Source organism: Eublepharis macularius, chromosome 6, assembly GCF_028583425.1.
Source record: "Eublepharis macularius isolate TG4126 chromosome 6, MPM_Emac_v1.0, whole genome shotgun sequence".
NCBI classification, from domain to species: domain Eukaryota; kingdom Metazoa; phylum Chordata; class Lepidosauria; order Squamata; family Eublepharidae; genus Eublepharis; species Eublepharis macularius.
In genome coordinates, this window is record NC_072795.1 from 60,204,521 (window position 1) to 60,224,096 (window position 19,576).

Below are 19,576 nucleotides of genomic sequence, written 5' to 3' on the forward strand. Positions count from 1 at the left end.
TTCCATGTATAGGAAATCTGTGGGAAAAGTTGGGGTTGCTAGCACAATCCATTGCTGCATCACACTATGTGTGTGTTATGAAAGATAGTATAAAGTAGGGCACGTAAAGTTCTTGCATGCCCTATAGAAACATCTTTAAGAAGCTTCCTTGCCAAGATATGAAATTTGTTGTTGTCATTAGGAATTTGTGCAAATAAGGATCACTGAACTCAGCTGGATGTTTCTGCAGGCCATATGACCATATGAGTCTGTACCAATGACTGTATACATACATCCAAGGTCAGCTAGTAGGTTTTATACTTTCTGGTTGAGGAAGTGGTGGGTCTGGGGATATGGAGCTGGCTGCACAGAAATGTTTAATAGTCTCCATAAATGAGAACTGGCTAGAGTTTACAAAAAGTAGATTTCCAAAATATAACTATGAAACACACAAATTATTTAAAGATTTTTATGGAGAGTTTATGCAAGTATGTACATGATGAGTGGTCACCACTAGATCTTGGCCAGTTGGCTGAATGACCTGACCCCTGAAAAAGGTTGAAGTGATGTGAAACCACTTCAATCATAAATGATAAGCAATCATGTATAATGAATTACTAAATTCTTAGTTTTGTTGCTGAACACACTGTTAATGCCCTGTTTAAAAAGAAGGAATGGAAGGGTTGTCCTTGATCTTTCCCCCCCCCCTTTGCTGTCAAATCACACCTGACTTAGGGTATCTCCATAAAGTTTTCCTGGCAAGAGACATTCAGAAATAGTTTGCCATTGCCTGCCTCAGTGTAGCAACCAAGTACTAATCCGGTCTGGTACTGCTTACCTGCTGAGATTTGTTGGCCTGGGCTGTGCAGGTCAGGGTAATGATGTACAGGAGTTGCTGTAGGACTGCAGGTAATTTAACTAGAGAAAGCACAGCTTGATTTGAAAGTGTGTTTTGAACATTAATTCTTTCTCCCCTGTGCTTCAGTAATAACTAACAGAAGCAGACAGAGTTCAGTTTTGCAATTTTTAAGCATTCTCTCACAGGCCCTAAAAAATGAAGGATACATGGAATGCTTCTGGAACAAGGGAAGCATCAGCAGGTCTAAAACCAAATTGATGCAATATGACTACCTTCAGCCCCTACAGGTGTGGTGGGATCTGTGTGTTTTTGAGAGTCTACATAAAAGAGCTTGTTTCCCTGTTGCAGTTGCAGCTCTTTCATGTATTCCTTTTAAAATTAAATACAATGCATTTAACAAGCCAAGTGCGCGCATGTGCGCACACACACACACGTACACGCTTCTGAATATAATAGAGCTTCTCATAACATTCTATAGCATATATTAATGTAAGCATTACAAGAGCTGCAGGGCGACAACTAATTGTGCTCATGTGGCAGGGCAGGGCACCAGTGTGGGCTTATCAGGCTAGATGGAATTGCCAGAGAGAGAAGGGTGGGTACTCCGCTTACTGGGAATTAACCCTGTTCACAAAGTACATGGATATGTTCCAGTAACGGAATATACTTGCTTGGGCCAGCACCCTACCAACCTCTTCTGAAGGTGCTCCTGCTCTCTTGCTTACTTGTAACTACACAACATTGAATTTTTTTAGGGGTGGTGGTGGCTATTTGCCTTTCTTCCTCAGCCCTCATACAGGATGATTAAAAAACGGGGGAGGAGGGAAGCTCCTGTTGGAATAGTCCCCTACATCAAATATTTCTTTCACAAGGAAGGCACATTAGCTCTCTTACACACTGGGAGCTTTTCAATATGCTTTGTTTTGTGGACTATAAAGATTCGGTACTTGGAGATGCATATCTGCTGAGTATTTGAAGTGAGATTGCCTATATGGTAGCAATTATGGACCATCAAGGGTCAAGAAACACATTGAAGCAGAGTTGGTAGTTCCAGGAGGAAAGTTGCTCTAATTAAACAGTTCTTGCCTTTTACTTGGCAGTGTAAATAATGTATAACAGCAGCCATGCTGACCTGTTACATCAGTATCTTTTCAGACTAAAGTAGATAAGTGTGTGGGTTCCTCCCCCCACCCTTAGAAAATAAAAAAGCAAGAACATTTTGAATGCCTGCCTACGTGCCTTGGGTACTGTAGTAGGGGAGGGTGGTGCTGTGCGGTGTTAAAATTCTTAGATATCGCTCTGCAGTTCTGGCAGCCACACACAAAAATAATTACTAAGAAACAGAAGTACTCTTATTCCTTCGTCATGTCGGTGCTCGATGGATACATGGCTGAGCACATTAACCAGCTATGGTTCAAAGTATTATCTTACTGCTCTCCTGGACTCAGAGCTAGAGTACCATGTAGTGGTGATTTTTTTTTTTAAGGCCACAAGACTTTATAACGGCACTCTCCCAAACTGGGTAGACAGTGTCTTGCAAGCGATGCAGCCGACGACAGTAAGCGCGTCTCACTTCTTGAGTTGAGAGACCAGACAGGTGAAAGATTCTACACAAAAATTCTTTGCTATGTAGATTAGAATCCCTTAGTGAGAAACTGAACCAATATGGCAGTTACAAGATTCTTTCACCTCAAATACTTAACCAAGGAACAGCAGTATGTGGCATGCTTGTATTGCATGAGCAGGAATTGTGCTGCTCTGTAGTTTTGCTGGTGCCGCATGCTTATCTTTGTTGTCAGACCCATGTGACTGAAGGGGACAAACGTAGCTTAGGGCCAGTTTCTAGTTTAGTGATTCACATCTGTGGGCCAATTAGAGACCCAAGAAGACCGCGCTGAAGTCTGACCCTTTTTGTACTGTGAGGGATGTTCCTGTTGCATTGTCCACAAAAACTGAAGCATACTGGCCAGCCTGCAATGAAGAAGCTAAATGTGAGTGGATGAACTAAAGCTTTTATAGTATCTTTAAATTACCACTTTAGAAATAACTTGCAAATATTGACATACATACCCTTCTTAAAACCACTATATAAGAACCATTTGTTAAATGTAAACATCTCAAAAACTTGCAGTTGCCAGAGGTTTAAAGAAGTATCTGCCCTTGGGCTCTAGGTTTCCATGCTAGGTACAATACTCACCTGCAGGAAGAGAATTCCATTGACTGCGATAGAGAAAAGTTTGCTGTTCTTGTCCATACCACTCACTGTTTCCAAAGAACTGAAAGAAAGAAGTACCATTATCTTCAGCAAGAGTAATGGCTGCCAGAAAACAGAACGTCCCTTCTTTTTTAAAAAACAGTATACAACCGTATACAAGTAGCCCTTGTAGTGTTCTATTGTTTTAAGGTTGCAGCAACTACTGCTTACTGCATTTTGTGCACTATTCCACTGCATGCTGTACTCTTAAAGTTAAAATATTTTGTGTTGGGACTGACTAACTTCTCGAGTGAAAATGTCATACTATGCAGAAACCAGGCTCTCCCAAACCAGGCCAAGTTAAGAAAGGAGGTAAGAATCAACATGTGTATCCAGGTAACCTTGGGTGTGATTGGGGTGATAAGGCAATTTGGAACTTGTCAAATGTGTAGTGTAGAAGAGTCAATATCGAGTATAGCGAGCAAAGAAAAAAATGTCTGCCCTTAAAATGTAATCTGTAAAGGGAAATCTTTTTTCCTGAAGATGACTTTTTGAATCTTTTTCAATAAAGTCAGAGGTGTAACCAGATTTTAGTCCACTTCCCACACACTCCTGCTGTAGACAGACATGTTTCTAGAATGGAAGGGATTATTTACAGAAAGTGAACATCCTACAGTGTAGGGCAGGAAAAGAAGATAAAATCATTCTTGAATATTTTCAGTGGGGGAAACCATGTCTTAATCTACTCATTATGAGGTCACAGATGGAGTTCTGCTAGAGAGATTTCCTTGCAGCAGGGTTGGAGATAATTGACTTATCCAAACAGTAGGAGGTTCTAGCCCAAGGCAGTCAGCCAGCAAGAATGTGCCATACTAATGGAGAGACTGTGGCTGCATCACATGGAACATGGCTTGCAAAAGTTACAGATCCTGTACAGAACAGCTTTCATACATAAACTTTTTCTAACATGCCATGGGTGTCCATGATGTCCCACCTGCTATATTTAAGCAAGTAGGTGTTACTGTGAAGTGCATCATGCCTACCACGAGCAGGGCAGGTGGGTCACTACAAAGATGAGTGTAGCCACTGCATATGCATCTACCTAACATTTCTCTGCTTTGTTCCTGTCTATTGTCACATCTGATTCCAGCTTTGGCTGAGGTGACAACCCTTTCTAATAGGGTGTGGTGAATGGAATGTGGAAGACCCCAGTCATGGAGTCTGCTTGTAAATTCACAAGGTATCCTTGGACAAGGCCTTTATTAACATAGTTAGCCTCATAGGATTGTTGAGAGGATAAAAAACCTATAGCAATCCACTCTCAGCTCTTGGAGCAGGTCAGGAAAGAAACCCGTATTTTCTTGCCCAAGCTAGACTATTTCTGCTATACATACATGTTTTGCTGGCACAGTGACTCGACACAGATCAGCAAGCGCAGGCGATCTTGAGTGCGTGGCTGACTTTTCTTTGAATGATTCCTGTTGGCTGCAACAGGCAGAAACACATCAGGCACAGAACACAGTACCTGCAGCTGGAAAGAAAACCTTGTCCTCAACCGCTGCATAATTGAGTTTTGTCTTCTTGCTTTAAACTATTTCATACCCTAGTGTTTAAGAGCCCTACAAAGCAACAGTCTTCTGGCAATTTGTTGCCTCTCCAAGGCACACTTATTTTATTTTATTTATTCAATTTATTCAATTTAGCCGTCAACTTAGCCGTCAACTTAGCCATCAAAGGCTCCCTTGAACAAATTATATGAAAGTTGAAGTAGCAGGATCTGGCTGCAACATCTTTTTTAAAAATTACCTCTTCAACAAGCAGGTTTTAAAAAAAAGTAAAGGACTAGCTGAAACTGATTCATACAACATATTCTCAGAAGCTAACCTTGGTCCCTCCATTACAGCGGTGCCAAAAAATCCATAGTTGGTCTCTAGAGTGGAGTAATGCACGTTTTCTAAATAGATAAAGCAAATATTGAACCCCTCCCTTCTGTCCCATCTGCTTTGCTTGGCTTACTCACTGAACAATGCTGTGAGCTCATAGAGACTGGGCTAAGTATTATTGTCTGGAGTAACTTGGTTGTCTACGGCAGAGTTTACTTTATCATAGAACAGGATGATAGACAACTCAGGCACCACAGACAATAATTCATCAAGTACTGATGTCTGGTAAAATGGTCATCTGTATGGGCTGGGTTCTGAATACTATTCAGCTTCTAAACAGTGGGTACTAAATACATAGAAACTTCCAACACTTTGAAAGCTGTTTGAGAAGAATCAAATACACTAAAAGTTGAATATTCCAGTTTTGACCTTGCAAAAGGGGAGGGGGGTGCTAAATCGAGCAGTTCTAGTAGACATATGAAATAAGACCAGTTGAATTCTGTATTTAAACAGAAGAGGAACTGCTACTTCATTTGCAAGTCAAGTTCTTGAGCATTCTTACAATGAAAGGGAAAGGTAGAAGGAGCCAGGAAGGTCATGCCTTCAGACCCTTCATTCCTGTATTAAAAAGAAGTGGCCAGACCTGTACCTGAGCATAAAGTTGAGCAAGTGGTAGACTTAATGGTGTCCAGATCTAATCTCCAAACCACTATTCCATCTCTGATGCAAGAGATGCATCAAGTATGGGAAGAGAATCAGGTTATGGAACCAGATTTCTAGGACCCATTACTGTTCTAACAATGAATTGGCCATTCACAACATTTTCTTGTTTAGCACTGGCCTTTGCATGTCCATGTGAACTCTTTTCACCCTGTGCTGGTTTATATCATCAGACAATCCCACACTGATTAGTATTTCTATGCCGAAGAACTTGGCTTAGTATACTACTTAATTTAAGCCCTTACCAATATGCAGTGTAGCAGTGAAGATGTAGTATCCACTAAGAGGTGCTTTGTATTGACCATTGGTAAGGTTTAGCCCTAGGCCACGATGGAATATCTCCCCTGTTTGAGGCTAGGAACAAAGAAATAACAGCTCATGAACACGGGAAAGAAAAATCTGTCTAGCTTAAAATACTATGCTTGGAAGCAGAAGTCCAAACTGGGCCCCTTGACATATTCATATATCAGAGAAAGGAGGACTGTGTCACTTCTTAACATGTGCTTAGCCAAGATAAGAAATAAAATATGGTAAAATTTTACAATGTGAGACTTTTTAGGGCTTATTAGGTAAATTAACATTTTTAAAGGCTTCTCACATTCTAACACACTAGGTTTTTTTTATTTGGGAAAGCAGCTTTGACCCAGTTGCAGAACCCTCTATAATAGCTCAGAAGTCACACTCAAGATGTATTTCTACAGATCCTAAATAAAATCATGTGTGATTTTTGAGGATCCTGGCTTTGGATTTACAAGTGTTGCCACCCTGAAGAGCACCAGAATAAGGAACACATTTCAAGATCATGAAAATGGCATCTCATCATGTACGTCAAAACAATAACACAGAATTTGAGTCCCGTGGCACCTTGGAGACAAACGAGCTTTTTCAGTGTTTAAGCTTTCAAGAATCAAAGCTTCCTTCTCTGGATACAGGGAAGAGTGGAGATTCCTGAGACTTTATATTCCAAAGGCTCATGAATCTCCACTCCTTGCTGTATCAGAAGAGAAGGGAGGTTTGACTCTCAAAACTTACACCCTGAAAAATCATGTTGGTCTCTAAGGTGCCACAGGACACAAATCCTGCTGTTATACTGCAGAGCAACACGGTTACCTACCTAGAACAGTAACAGTATTTCATTAGAATATACTGTTGTATTAAAGCTACTTTTATATTTGCATTTGTAAAGGAACTTTATGTTTTAATACTAAATAAGGAACAGCAGGCAGGTCTAAGCGTTTGTAAAGGAACTTTATGTTTTAATACTAAATAAGGAACAGCAGGCAGGTCTAAGCAACTGGCTGTTCTGCTTTAGAGGTATCGAGATAAAAACCGTCTTCCTTTTTGCTGATGTTTGCAAGAAAAGTGATGTTGACCCAGCTAAAGATAATTCCCTTCCCCTCACTACTTACTATGTAGTAAAGATGAAGTTCTTTTAGGGTCCGGCGTTCAATGGAAATGTTCTTCCGGGTCCGGCAGTGAAAGGCTGCCTCCACTCGTCCCTGATCCCTGCTTGCCAACAGTGAGCCAATTATCTGAGTCAAGAAGTTCTCTTCTCTCCTGTCCCTCTCTGCCTCTTCCTGGCAGTTGTCACAGGTTTTCAGATTCATCTCTTCCCGCTCCTTGATTATTCCTGGGCAGCCAAAACACAAAACCACTTGAAAAGGATGGGTCTAATCACTCTCTCTGTGGAACTAAAGGTCAAAACTACTTGCTTTCAACAATAGCAAGGTCAGCATAGTCAGCATTATAGTAATCAGAACCAGGTAATCGCAACACCCATCATAACACAGGACATTCCAGTAGTTGGTCTGTCTGCATTCTTTTACACAACCAAGGTGCAATGGAATAAAGTGTCCACTTATTCTGAAGAAGCAAGGAAAGGAGATCAAGGAATGAATGCTGAGCTCAGGGCCAAGTTGTATGTTTAAGGGTACAAATGACTGCTGCTGATCTGCCTGTCCTTGGTAACATTCTAGTAAAAGATGACGCATCATACGACAACTTCATGCTCAGTTTCCTCATTCCATTTCATTGGCTGCCTCTCAGAGGGGGGCTCAGAGCATGAAGATTCCAAAGCTTGCATTGCCATTTATTTTAGACATTTATACCCTGCTTTTCTCTCCAGCAGGGACCTAAAGTGATTTACAACATAAATCTACCTGCCTCGATTTTATCCTCACAACAACCAGCCTGTGAGATAGGTAAGGCTGAGAGACAGTGATTGGCCCTGATGTCACTCAGGAAACTTCCACGGCAAGAGTGGAGATGCAAATCTAGGTCTTAGTGCAATTAACCACTCCAATTTATTGTCTCATTTACTAAGCAGGATGCATGTAAGCATCTAGCCTGGGCTTCAATGTCCCTAAATGCTAATAATGGAACCTTCTGATATTACAATGAAATACCGCCACTCAAGAAGCAAGCATAAAACAAATTATCTGCATAAAATATTCCAAGGATGCCTCACTTCTCCAGCCTGGGGGAAGGGATGATCCTCCCAGTTAATAATAATAATACTAATAATAACTGTGCTTATATACCACTCTTCTAGGCAGATTATTGTCTCACTCAGAACAGTGAACAAAGTCAGTGTTGTTATTATCCTGACAATACAAGTGAGGAGTGGCTTACCCAAAACCATCTGCTGAGCTCATAACAGTAGTGGGATTTCAACCAGCACGGTACTGATTTTACAGCCCAATCACTTAACCACTATGTTACAGCATCTTGGAGGCCAGACAGCCCTTATCATGATATCACTCATTACCTCCCGTTCAGCCCAATGCATCTTGGGTAGAGGGTGGGGGTTCCAGGTCCCCCATGGAAAAATCAGTGTTAAGGGCATGTTCCACAGGTCTCTGAAATAATACAGGGTACACCCTTTTAGAGTTGAGAACTGGCCATCATTGACTTGGATACCAACATAATTTTCACCCTCACCCCAGAAGAATTTTATTATTAGGCATATGTGTGAAAAACAATGTGTTAGTATACTAGCTGGGATCCAGCAGTGTGTAAGAGGAAACATAAATGGACTTTCACAGTTCCACTTGTACAAGATCTTGTGCAACATCTAGCACTTTTCTCCATGTATATCATAGTGGCCAGAAAGTGGTTGCACAATATCTTACACAAGTGAAAATACAAGTGGGGATACAATAGGTTTGACCTAGCACAAGTGGCTACCATAGTATTTTCCTTGCATTGCTACTTATGCAACAGTTCTTGTACAAGTGGAAATTTTGCCTGGCTCCAACTTGAATTTGCCTTCCAGAATAAGGTTATGTTAGGATTGGCCCCAAGTAATAAAGGCACTTCATTTGTTCATATAAGTACATTTTAATGCATGTTTATATTATTTCTATCTTGCCTCTCCAAACTCTCTCACCTAAGTCAGCAATGGGTAGGAAGTGGTTCATATAGCTAATCTAGCATACTCAAGGAACATTAACTGTTGACCAATCGGTGACTGAATTTTAACAATTGGCGGTAAAATCATCTGTTATAGATGGGTCTATATTTTCCCAAGAAGTAAATAATACAAAAACTAAAATTTCAGAACTCACAAAAGATAAGCCTACCAATAAATCATTAATCAACAAAGGCCTGATTCATTATTCTCTACATGTTGGCTTAGTAGTACTATAGTATGCCTGATGAGAGAGTGCAATTTTTGTTTCATACCTTTAAGCAGTAATCGGAATTCTCGTAGCAGTTCCTCTTGGTTAATTATGGCTCCAGGAGGTCCTGGTGGACCAGGTGGACCCGGTGGGCCAGGAATGCCAAACTAGAATCCAAATATGGGATAATAAATGCCGCTTTAGAACAAACATTCTTTATTTTGCTATGGTTAACTATCCAAATCTTTGGTCTCTAAAAGCTGCTTCTATGTCAGCCAAAAGTTGGTTTGCAAGTTTTTAGTATGGGAATGGAAAGGGTTCATGTTTTCCCAAGTGACTTATTATATGGAAAATGTGTATGCCACCTTCAGACACCTGCTCAAGGTGGCTTACAACTAAGATAATAAAACCATTAAAACTCAACCATTAAAAAACAGGCTGACACTGTCAGAAACCAACCACTAAAAAAAGCAGGCTGGTTTTATTAATATAAGCCAAACAGCAGCACCATAAAACAAATACTGAGCAGCATAAAATGATGAAGACAAAATTTTCCATGGGCCAGAAGCAGACTACAAAATGTTTAAAAGATAAAATTGCTCAATTAGAAGTCTGGATAAAACAGTTTGGTGCCTGAAAGGAAATAAGGCAGGCACTTGGTAAGCTTCAAAGGGTAAGGCATTGCAAGGCACCGCTACAGAAAAAGCCCTCTTTCTGGTTATCACCCACCTTACTTCTGCAGACAGGGCACAGCAAGCAGGGCTTCAAGAAGAGGCTCTTAACTGGCAGGGCTGGACAATACAAGTGGAGGTAGTTCTTCAAGTACCCTACCCTGGCCCCAACTCATTTAGCATCATCACTTTAAATTGATCCCAGAAACAGATAGGCAGCCTGTGGAGATCTTTTAGCACAGGGAAGATATGATCTCTGTATCCATCCCCTGACAATAAACTAACATTTTGGACCAACGGAAGATTCCAACAGTTTTAGGTTTAGACTGTGACTTTTTTGCAAATTAACTGCAAATATGTCAAAACAAGTTTTCTTTTGACTGTTTAGGAGTCAATCTGACACTAGAATGCCAAGAATTTGAGAAGTGGGACAGCATAATGTGCCTGGTTTGCAAGGAGACTGAGAGCCAAGCTACAAGTGACGAATTACACTTGCCTGGCAAGTGAACAGACTCACGTGTATTCCTCCCTGTCCTCTTGCCGTTCACTTGTTCTCCACTTGATCAAGTAGAGCGCAAGTGAATGGCAAGTGAACAGGGAGGAATACACGTGAGTCTGTTCACTTGCCAGGCAAGTGTAATTCGTCACTTGTAGCTTGGCTCACAGGTGTCAGTCCTTTACGGGGTGTCATTCTATACGCGGAAAGAATACTGCAAGAAGCACATGAAGGGGCTAACTACTTGCTACAGACAAATGTGTGCAACTGAGCCCTGAGCCCTTTTTAAAAAATGAACAACCACTTCAGAAGAGAGTTATTTAGTTTTCTAAAAGCACACAATTTTGTGGCTCAGCTAGATAGCAACATGTAGTTACCCCTCTCCAGGGCTTTTTTTCTGGGAAAAGAGGTGGTGGAACTCAGTGGATTGCCCTAGGAGAAAATGGTCTCATGGCTGGTGGCCCCACCCCCTGATCTCCAGACAGAGGAGTTTAGATTGCCCTCCGTGCTGCTTGGCAGCGCGGAGGGCAATCTCAACTCCCCTCTGTCTGGAGATCAGGGGGCGGGGCCACCAGCCATGTGACCATTTTCAAGAGGTTCCGGAACTCCGTTCCCCTGCGTTCCTGCTGAAAAAAAGCCCTGCCCCTCTCACATTCCTGAGAAGCACTTCACTCCAGAGTGACAAGTTATTAAGAGTTTCATCAGGTTCTTAAAGTACAAAATGAGTCTTCCTAGAACAATGGATGTATCCATCCCAATAATGAACTGGCTACACTACATAGTTATCACCTTCTTATCCCACCCTTTCTAAAAGAGCTCAGGCAATGTACTTCCATTTTATCCTCAGAACACATCTGGCTTGAGGTCACCCAGTCAGCTTAGTGGGTATTTGAAGCCACATCTCCCCAGACCTAGTCCAACACTCTAAACATCACATTACACTGGCTCTCAGATCTATATATCAATTTAGCAGGGATAGAAAGATGGAGTGCCAACCTACTTCTTTCCGGTCTAAATTATACAGAAGCTTCATCTCTCAAGTGAGTCATAAGTACCCTCTTTTTTACAAAGTTTTTGATTCCCTGCTATAATTCTTCTAGGCTTCTTAAAGCACATATCTGGCTCTGAACTACTGCTAAGCCAACTATGCACTTCTAGTTACATTTAAGAAGGCTACACCAGTTTTCATCAAGAGCTAGGCAGGCCTGCTATGTCAAACTCTGAGAGCTCACCATGTATCAGACTCTATATTGCTTACCATATTGCTATTAAAGTCTTCTCCTTTGCAATGTTTTTGTGCTAAAATCACTGCGATTTTTCTTAAGCTGCTTTTACCCCTGCTGAGGAAAACTTGTGTGTTGGGGGAGGGAGTGTGAAAGGAAAAGTTAAATAGTTAAAAGGGGAGGGGCATATCGCTCTCTCTCTCTCTCTCTCTCTCTCTTTCATTATCCTACCTGGCTACCTCGGAAGAGAGAAGTGAAACAGCAGGCTCCTCCATCTGGGAACAACTGCTGCTTGCCATTGCGCGCACACACAGCCTGCTACCTCCTGCAATGGTCATTTTATCCAATAATTTTGGAACAGATTTTTTAAATTATCACCTGAATTTTCTGGTTTTACTTTTCCCTTTCTGTGGTATATATCAGGTGTTACTCTGAACTGTAAACTTCCGTGAATGTAGGGGCAGAAAAATGCTATAATGATGTATTAAAACAAAATTACCCTGATTTTTTTGGATTTGCTTTTGCTTCCTTTTTTGCTGTTTGCTCCTTTGTTTGATTGCTTCATAAAGAACATCCAGGCATCCCGGGGGTCAATATGAGTATTTCCTGTAATAGCTTCCTTCAAGTAAAAGAAAAAACAAAAAGTACCAACAATGCAGCATTAAAACAAAAAGATAATGTGTTTTAAAAACATTCTTTGGGGATGATCTTTGCTCAGCATCTTTATGAGAACTGCTATATGCATGTGTGCATTCACATGTCCTGCATTTGTTCAGTTCAGAATCTTTTGTCCTTTCGTCATTCCGTTGACCTCATCAAACTGATTGATGCCCAGAAAGGAATGCCTCTTCCTGCTCCTAACATTAGGCCATCCCAGCATTTCCTCCAAAGGTTGTCTTACTTCCAGGAGATCTGCAGTGACTATGTTATAGCTTCAGCCTTTTCTGTGCTAGGGAATAACCTTCCCAAAGAGATGCCAAATTCCACAAATTCTGTTTTCTGACTGAGCTGGGCTTTAGACTGTGCTCAGATATTGGGCAATACTTGCTATATTGATTTAGTTTTAAATTCTGCTGGTGCACTGTTTCGACTACACCACTGCTTGTTTTTTATGTTATGTCATTCTATATTTTATAATCGTATGTTGTAAGCTGCTTTACATTTGAGGCAAAATATAACAATATTCTAAATGAACAGAGTTGGATCCAGTGGAACATTTCTGTCAAAAGAAGGGATCTGTCAGTGGAGTAAATTCTTCATCTTCTCCCTCTGGCTGCAACTTAAAAGGCTCGTTGAAACAGTATAAGGAGAGTCTGTGAAAATCATCCCACCTTCTGTTCACAGAAATATTTTGTCGAAACTGAAATAAAGAGATGGCCATAAAACCACTTCTTGGTCTTAAAAACACAGCAAGGAGCATTTATTTATTTGTTGAAACTTCTTAATCCACCTGTGGTGTTTTACTCCCTTTATGAGACCTGTATTGTGCTGCCTCCCTGACTTGGTTAGTGTTCTCTTAGATTTTCACTTCCACCAAAGGCCCTTGTCTTAGTTCTTTGTTTAACCTGCAGAATATTTGGTATATTTGGTGCATGGTGTAGCTGTGAGGTAAAATGGGATCCTTTATTCTTAATAAACCATGTGTTTTAGTTAGGGTTTATTTATAAGTACATATGCTTAATGGTTTCAGGCTAGCTCCAAAAGCATTATGATTTTATTAAGACTACCTATCTGCAATAGAGGTACACGTTTTCTTCATATTTTCTAAACAGACCTAGTCACAAAGATTTATTTCCCTCAGGTGCCACCTAGGTTAATATCATCCATAAGAAAGGACACACAGATTTACCTCAGTTTCCATCAACTCAATCTTCCTCTGTCTCTCACCTGCTCTCTGAACAACTGTCCCTCATAAGAACTCTCTAAAACTCCACACCTAGGGTAAAGCTACCATCCAATCATAACACACTTCACTTGCCCATCCAGCCCCCCTCTTTCTTCCCTTAGAGGCCAGCATTTTAAATCCTAGCAAGCATGCAGTCAAGAAGACCCCACATTAATTAACAGAAATGGAACACACAAAAATATCTACATGACAAAACATTACACCACCATTCTCTAATAAAATACTCAAGAAAGAGCTTTTAAAACTCTAAGAGTCAAGCAACGTTTAGGATAATCAATTATGATAATCAAGCAGTTTCAGTCCCCAAAATAATGTCAGAATCAGTCTAGATAATCAATTTCATCCACTGCCTGGAGTAGTTCCACCACCACATACTCAAGCACTTTGGCCTAGTTACCAGTAGTTATTAAGGCCAACTGCATCCAAGGACAGCTTATTCAAGAGGAAATTTCCAATTGCTCCTTTGAGTGACCAACATTACGCTATCCTTTAAGGAAGCACTTATTACCTTCTGAACCAGTTAAGAAAAGCGATTATAAAGCGCAAATGTTGTAGGCTGGACTCTTCCGAGCAATGGATCTACTTCCTCAGGCCTCACATCTATATCTTTTTGCCTTCACTGTACCATTATTCAGGAGGGATTTGCAATCCCCAAACATGATGCTCTTATCTGTTCAGTTTATACAGTTAGCTCACCTAAAGGATGCATCCACAAAAACCAGAGTGTTGAAATAAAGCCTGAGAAAGGTTCTAAGCTTGCAATTTTGCATATTACTCAGCAGTAAGTGTGCTTTGCCAAATGTTTTTATACTGGATATGTTAAAAGACATCCTCAGATTTTGCAAGCATTCCCTGCTTTAATAGTTTTATTTTTTTTAAAAAAGAGCATGAACTGTTGGGAAAAGGCCAGTAAATCTTTAAGGAATATTTTCCTCTGGTTTGCACAGCTGTCTTGACTACAGAATATCCATACAAACCAATGAAAAAATCCTGTAAGTTTCCCACAGATCTGAGGGAGATGGAGCGGTTCTATTTTGAAATCGCTGTTAAGATTTTACCACCATGGTATAGGAGTTTTTGTATACTAAGAAGAGGAATTTTAGCACAGTGGAAGTGCTTCATGATCTACACCAGCAGTGATCTATTCACCTTCAGTATCTGATACAAAGATACTGTTTTGATAGGATTTTGAGAGAAAGGAGAAGCTTGCATAGGACAGGAATTGAATATTCTCTATAATTTTGTTTTACTATAATCTTGGACTTGGTTCATCATCGATCCAATTAGACCTTTTCTATCCTCTCACATGTGACACTTTTCAAAGTCACAAAATGAAGAGTACTAAAGAAATCAGAAGATACATACGTATGTATGGAACAGCCCATAGAGCCAAACAATTGGAAAAGAACTAAAATGTTGGTTGTCCAACCCACACCCTCTGCTCAAAATCCTGTCCACAGTGCTGAAAGCTGAAGTATCAAAAAGCAGTAGTGCCAAGACAGCTTCAAAAAGCATCTACAGTTTAACTGATATGGATCTGGGCATACAACATAAGTTGTAACTCTTCCCTCTACACATGCTATTTCCCTGATTAGAAATTCCTGCCCTCAGGTGCTTGAAGTTTCAGCAAAGAAAAAAAGTCAAGGCACAATTCTTTAACTTAACCAGATTAAGCAGTTTGGCAGCCAGTAAAAGTCTCTGGATTGCTGTGCTAGAGCATGCTATACCATGCATGAACATAGACCTACAGCGCTGACTTGGTAAGATGATGTCTTCATGTCACATCAGTGGTAAAGGCTCATGTAGATGCCCTATATAGCTTGCAACATCTGCAAAACCTTTTATGGACCCACTGTATTCTCAGGATTCTGGTGAGTTTGGCAGTCTTGTTTAGCATTATCTTACTAGGGGAAGCACTACAAATCTGACGAACCGTCTTCTCTATGAATCTGCCCATTTGTTAAACGTCATCTTCTGAAGTCTTGTTTCAGGTTCCTCCTTTCTCAAAGATTATGTGGGTTTCTACCAGAGACTGAGCTTTTTTCTGTTGTTACACACTGTTTATGGAATATCCTCCCCCTGATGTTTGTCAAGCACCATCACTATACCTTTTAGGTGCTAGGTAAAAACTGTTTTTGTTTATTAAGGACTTTGGCAAGATATAATTAGAGAATTTTTTAAATTACATCAGTCAATAATTCTGCTATTGTTTTGTGACTGTAGATTATTATTACAATTGTATATTGACTTTATGTAAATTGCCCCAGAGATCTATGTAAATGGAAAGGCAGGATATAACTTTTAAAAATACATTAAAATAAAACATCAACTTTTGCTATAAGTAAAATTAATCAGTATTTCTGAAAATATATGCTTTCATTGATGTACAACCTAATTAATACATGCATGTTTACTTAGAACTAAAACCAGTTTACTTGATGGGTGCCCATCAGTGTGTGTACGATGCACCTTTGCTGCATATTGGTCTTTGGACATAAGAACACATGCTCAGATCCCTCTGACTATAGTTCAAAGTATCTGAGAGAAGAGTGTGGGAGTTCAAAGCAAGACTTCTGTCCTTTTGGACAAAAATAACTACATAGAATGTCCTTTCCAAATGGCATTATCTCCCATGCTCTCTCCCTCAGTACAAGGGAATGTGGGATAGTATTCTTACAGAACAGCAGTAGTCAGATCCATACTGAAATGGCAGTGTAAACAGTGCTGAGTAAAATGAATTACAGCTAAGCTTACAATCCAACAACTCTGCACTTTTAATATCCTCAGGAATAAATTGCACTGAGCCCAATGATACTTACTCACACACACACTAGAGATATTTGAAAATACAGATGGATACACACACTTTCCCATGCAAGTACTGTTCCACATAACATCCCAAAGTGAAATCCAGCCCCCTCACAGGGCACTGCTTTTGCTTCTCTCAACTACCCAGTGTTAGTTCTGTGCTACTCTCATTGGGAGAATGAATCAGAAAACAGCTACATTCAAGGGGTGGACTGAAAATCCTGAGCAAGCCGAGAGAGTATGTGCTTACCGGATCATTGGATGATGCTAAGGGGAGGCTGCCTGCACTTTGTCCGGTGGGATATTCATTCCACTGGGATTTCTTCTCATGGCTCCTTCTGCTGCCATTTTTCTCAGTTTCCACACAGCCAGCCCAAGAAGCCATTTCTAGCACCCCTATAGCCAAGAGTAGAAATGGACAGCTGGAAAGGAGTGGGCCTGCCATCCTCTGGCACACAGCTGCAAAGATGTTTCTATAGAGACAGAGCCCTGGATTTAGACATTGCCAGGGACCTCTCAAAAGCAGAAAGAAAATTAGGCTATAGATGTTCGAACAGGCAGTGGCTGAGGGAGTCCCACAAAGGATATTCTTGAGGGAATTCCACAAAGGATAATTAACTGCAGGGGAGAGGTGTCCAACAATATCCAAATCAAGAACGTTGATATTTTTGCAAAAATATGTTTAGAAAGGAAGGGGGAGAAAGGTGGGACAAACATTTAAGTTCACACCACAGCAGGTTAAGAGCCCAGTGTTTCCAGTGGGTGAAAAAAATTTAAAACAGTTTCCTGAGTTGGGGAAGGAAGTTTATGATACGACGGCAATGGATGGAAATAAGCACCTAATAGGGCCTCACCGACAAACCCTTATAATTCAGAAAGAACACGTGAAAAACAGCAGCATTCAGTTGATGTCGTAGCAACTTGCCCTGTTCTTCTTGGATCCGCTTTTAGCTTTTAAAAAAATGAAGACTGCAGAAATCCTCCTCTGCCTCTTCCATGCATCGTTTTGGCTGTCTGAACAGCTTCTTTGCAGCTTTCCTTTTTTTTGTACTCTACGAGTTGTGGTTCCAGAGGTGAAAAATGCCCTCCGGACGAGAACATATCACCATCCCTCCCCCGTCTAAGTTTCTTTGCAGGTTTCCCTTCCTTTAATAAGCTTGAATTCCCCGCCTTCACAAGCGCTCCTTCTGGGTGTCGAGCTGACGTGATTCTTTATCCACAGCCGTGACATTAAGGTTAGAACTAGGGGATCTGAAGAGCCACCTACTGGCAGCGGAGGCAAACTGCAACGACCTCATGCTTCTAGCCCACGTTGAAATGGGGTCGCCTGTGAGGCAGCGTGGGAGGTAACAAGTGAAGAATGCCGCTTGGGCAAGTTAAGTGATGAGAGGCAGGCACAAAACAAAGTGGGTGCTAGCGGTGTTTCCGAGGTCCCAACCAAATGCTCTGCAAAAGCAAGATTAATTCACCGGGAAGGTGTGTGTTTATTTCTCCTCATCCTATATTGCTCCCAGTTTGATGTAATGCTAGCTATGGTTATGTCTGCAAAATCCCTTTTTTAAGAACAATATATATGCATTTGTTATTCATTTCTTGCTCTGAAACTATCATTTTTTGTTGCTTAAAGAACAAGAGAGTTCCACAGGTCAAAACATGGATATTTATGTTTGGAGCCTTTTTGATTAAACACCTTTCTGATTCATAGGCTTACATCTTGTCACAGAAGCACTTTTCTGTAAAGAAAACAATTTCCTTTCTCTATTTTGTATACTTGCATGGAACCCTAATTCATTATGAGTGGAATCCTAAACAGAGTTACTCAAGTCTAAACCCATTGAAATCAATGTGCTTAGACTAGAGTGACTGCTTAGGATTGTAGTGTATGTTTAGCAGCTAAGGGGTGGAGTAGAGTGCCCGGCCTTACCGAGCTGGCATGATTCTTTATCCACAGCTATGACATCATCACAAAAACCGACAGGCTGAAGAGTTAGTCAAACCCCTGTAATATAAGCTCATGTGGACATCATGTGCTTGGTGGTGCCATGTGGAAAATTTTTATTTTCCAAAAGTGAGAAATACTGATGATTTCATAGAGGTTGCCAAGGGGCCAGATCAAATTGGTTTAGGACTTCAGCAAAACCATGTTAATAAGACCTAGACAAGGATGAAGCCTCTACAAAGGGTTCAGCTGCTCTGAATTTAGAATGCTCATGAAAATGCAAAGTTGACCTCTATTTGCTGATGTCACAACAAAAGCATTTTAGCTTTTATACTGAACAAGGACTGCTAAGAGGTTACCAAGGAGTGTGGTGCACTGGTTTGAGTAACAGGTAGGTCAGCCCTATTGTCCTTCTATCCTGGCAGCTGCTGAGGCAAAGTTTAGAGTACCATTATCCTGATCCCATACATTCCCAGCAGCACAGCAGAATGCTCAGGAATAGCTGTAGAAACAGATAACTGTGTAAGAGCACTGGCGGGCACAGCATCCTTGGCCACTTCACTATCACCCACTGATCTCGCTGGAAGTATGCGAATGATGCATCACATATTAACTAAGCACAGAAGACGCTAATCGACATGGGATGATAATCAATACCCATTAAGAACAAGCATCCATAGTCTGATGAGAAGGAAGGCAGCAATGAGCTCTCCAGCAGTGGAGAGAGCTCATTGTGGAAGTTGTGGAAGAGCCCAGAAGGCATCACCTTTCTGTTGGAAGAGATCACCCATTCAGAAAGATGCCTCCATCATACATGGAAGCTTGGCTTGCAAATTTACAACATCTTGTGACTGGCCTCAGCACTTAATGGCAGCCATTTTGGAATTGGCCACAGCTCGTAATGAGAGAATTCTAGCATCTGTGAAGGCCATTACTTGTACACTGAATCCTTACCCATCCTGGCTGCTAAAATCTTGTAAAGACCACATAAAGGAGCCCTTGGATGTCTATCATAAATCAGTCACTAACTCAAGGCACCTTCCCTCAGCTTCTCAAAGAGGTGGTCATCCACCTTCTACTTTAAAAAAAATCTTTAGATAAAAATGATGTAGTCAAGTATCGCCCAGTCTCTAATCTGCCCTTTCTGAGCAAAGTGGTTGAGAGAGCAATAGCTGACCAACTCCAGGCCTTCTTGGACAACTTTTGTGCTTTGGATCCTTTTCAGTCTGGTTTTAGGCCAGGCTATGGGACGGAGACAGCTCTGGTGGCTCTAGTTGA

At 40.9% G+C, this 19,576-nt stretch overlaps 1 protein-coding gene across 1 annotated transcript; it reads right to left on the reverse strand.

Moving 5' to 3' along the window:
- Window positions 1–681: 681 nt before the first annotated feature.
- ERFE (erythroferrone) lies at window positions 682–17,382 on the reverse strand. Its single transcript, XM_054983589.1, has 8 exons — window positions 16,610–17,382; window positions 12,145–12,264; window positions 9,320–9,422; window positions 7,045–7,265; window positions 5,881–5,989; window positions 4,427–4,517; window positions 3,036–3,114; window positions 682–2,809 (listed from the first exon to the last, which is right to left on the reverse strand). Exons 1-8 carry the CDS (start codon window positions 16,802–16,804, stop codon window positions 2,711–2,713), a joined length of 1,017 nt encoding a protein of 338 aa, XP_054839564.1. The 5' UTR covers window positions 16,805–17,382; the 3' UTR covers window positions 682–2,710.
- Window positions 17,383–19,576: the final 2,194 nt, after the last annotated feature.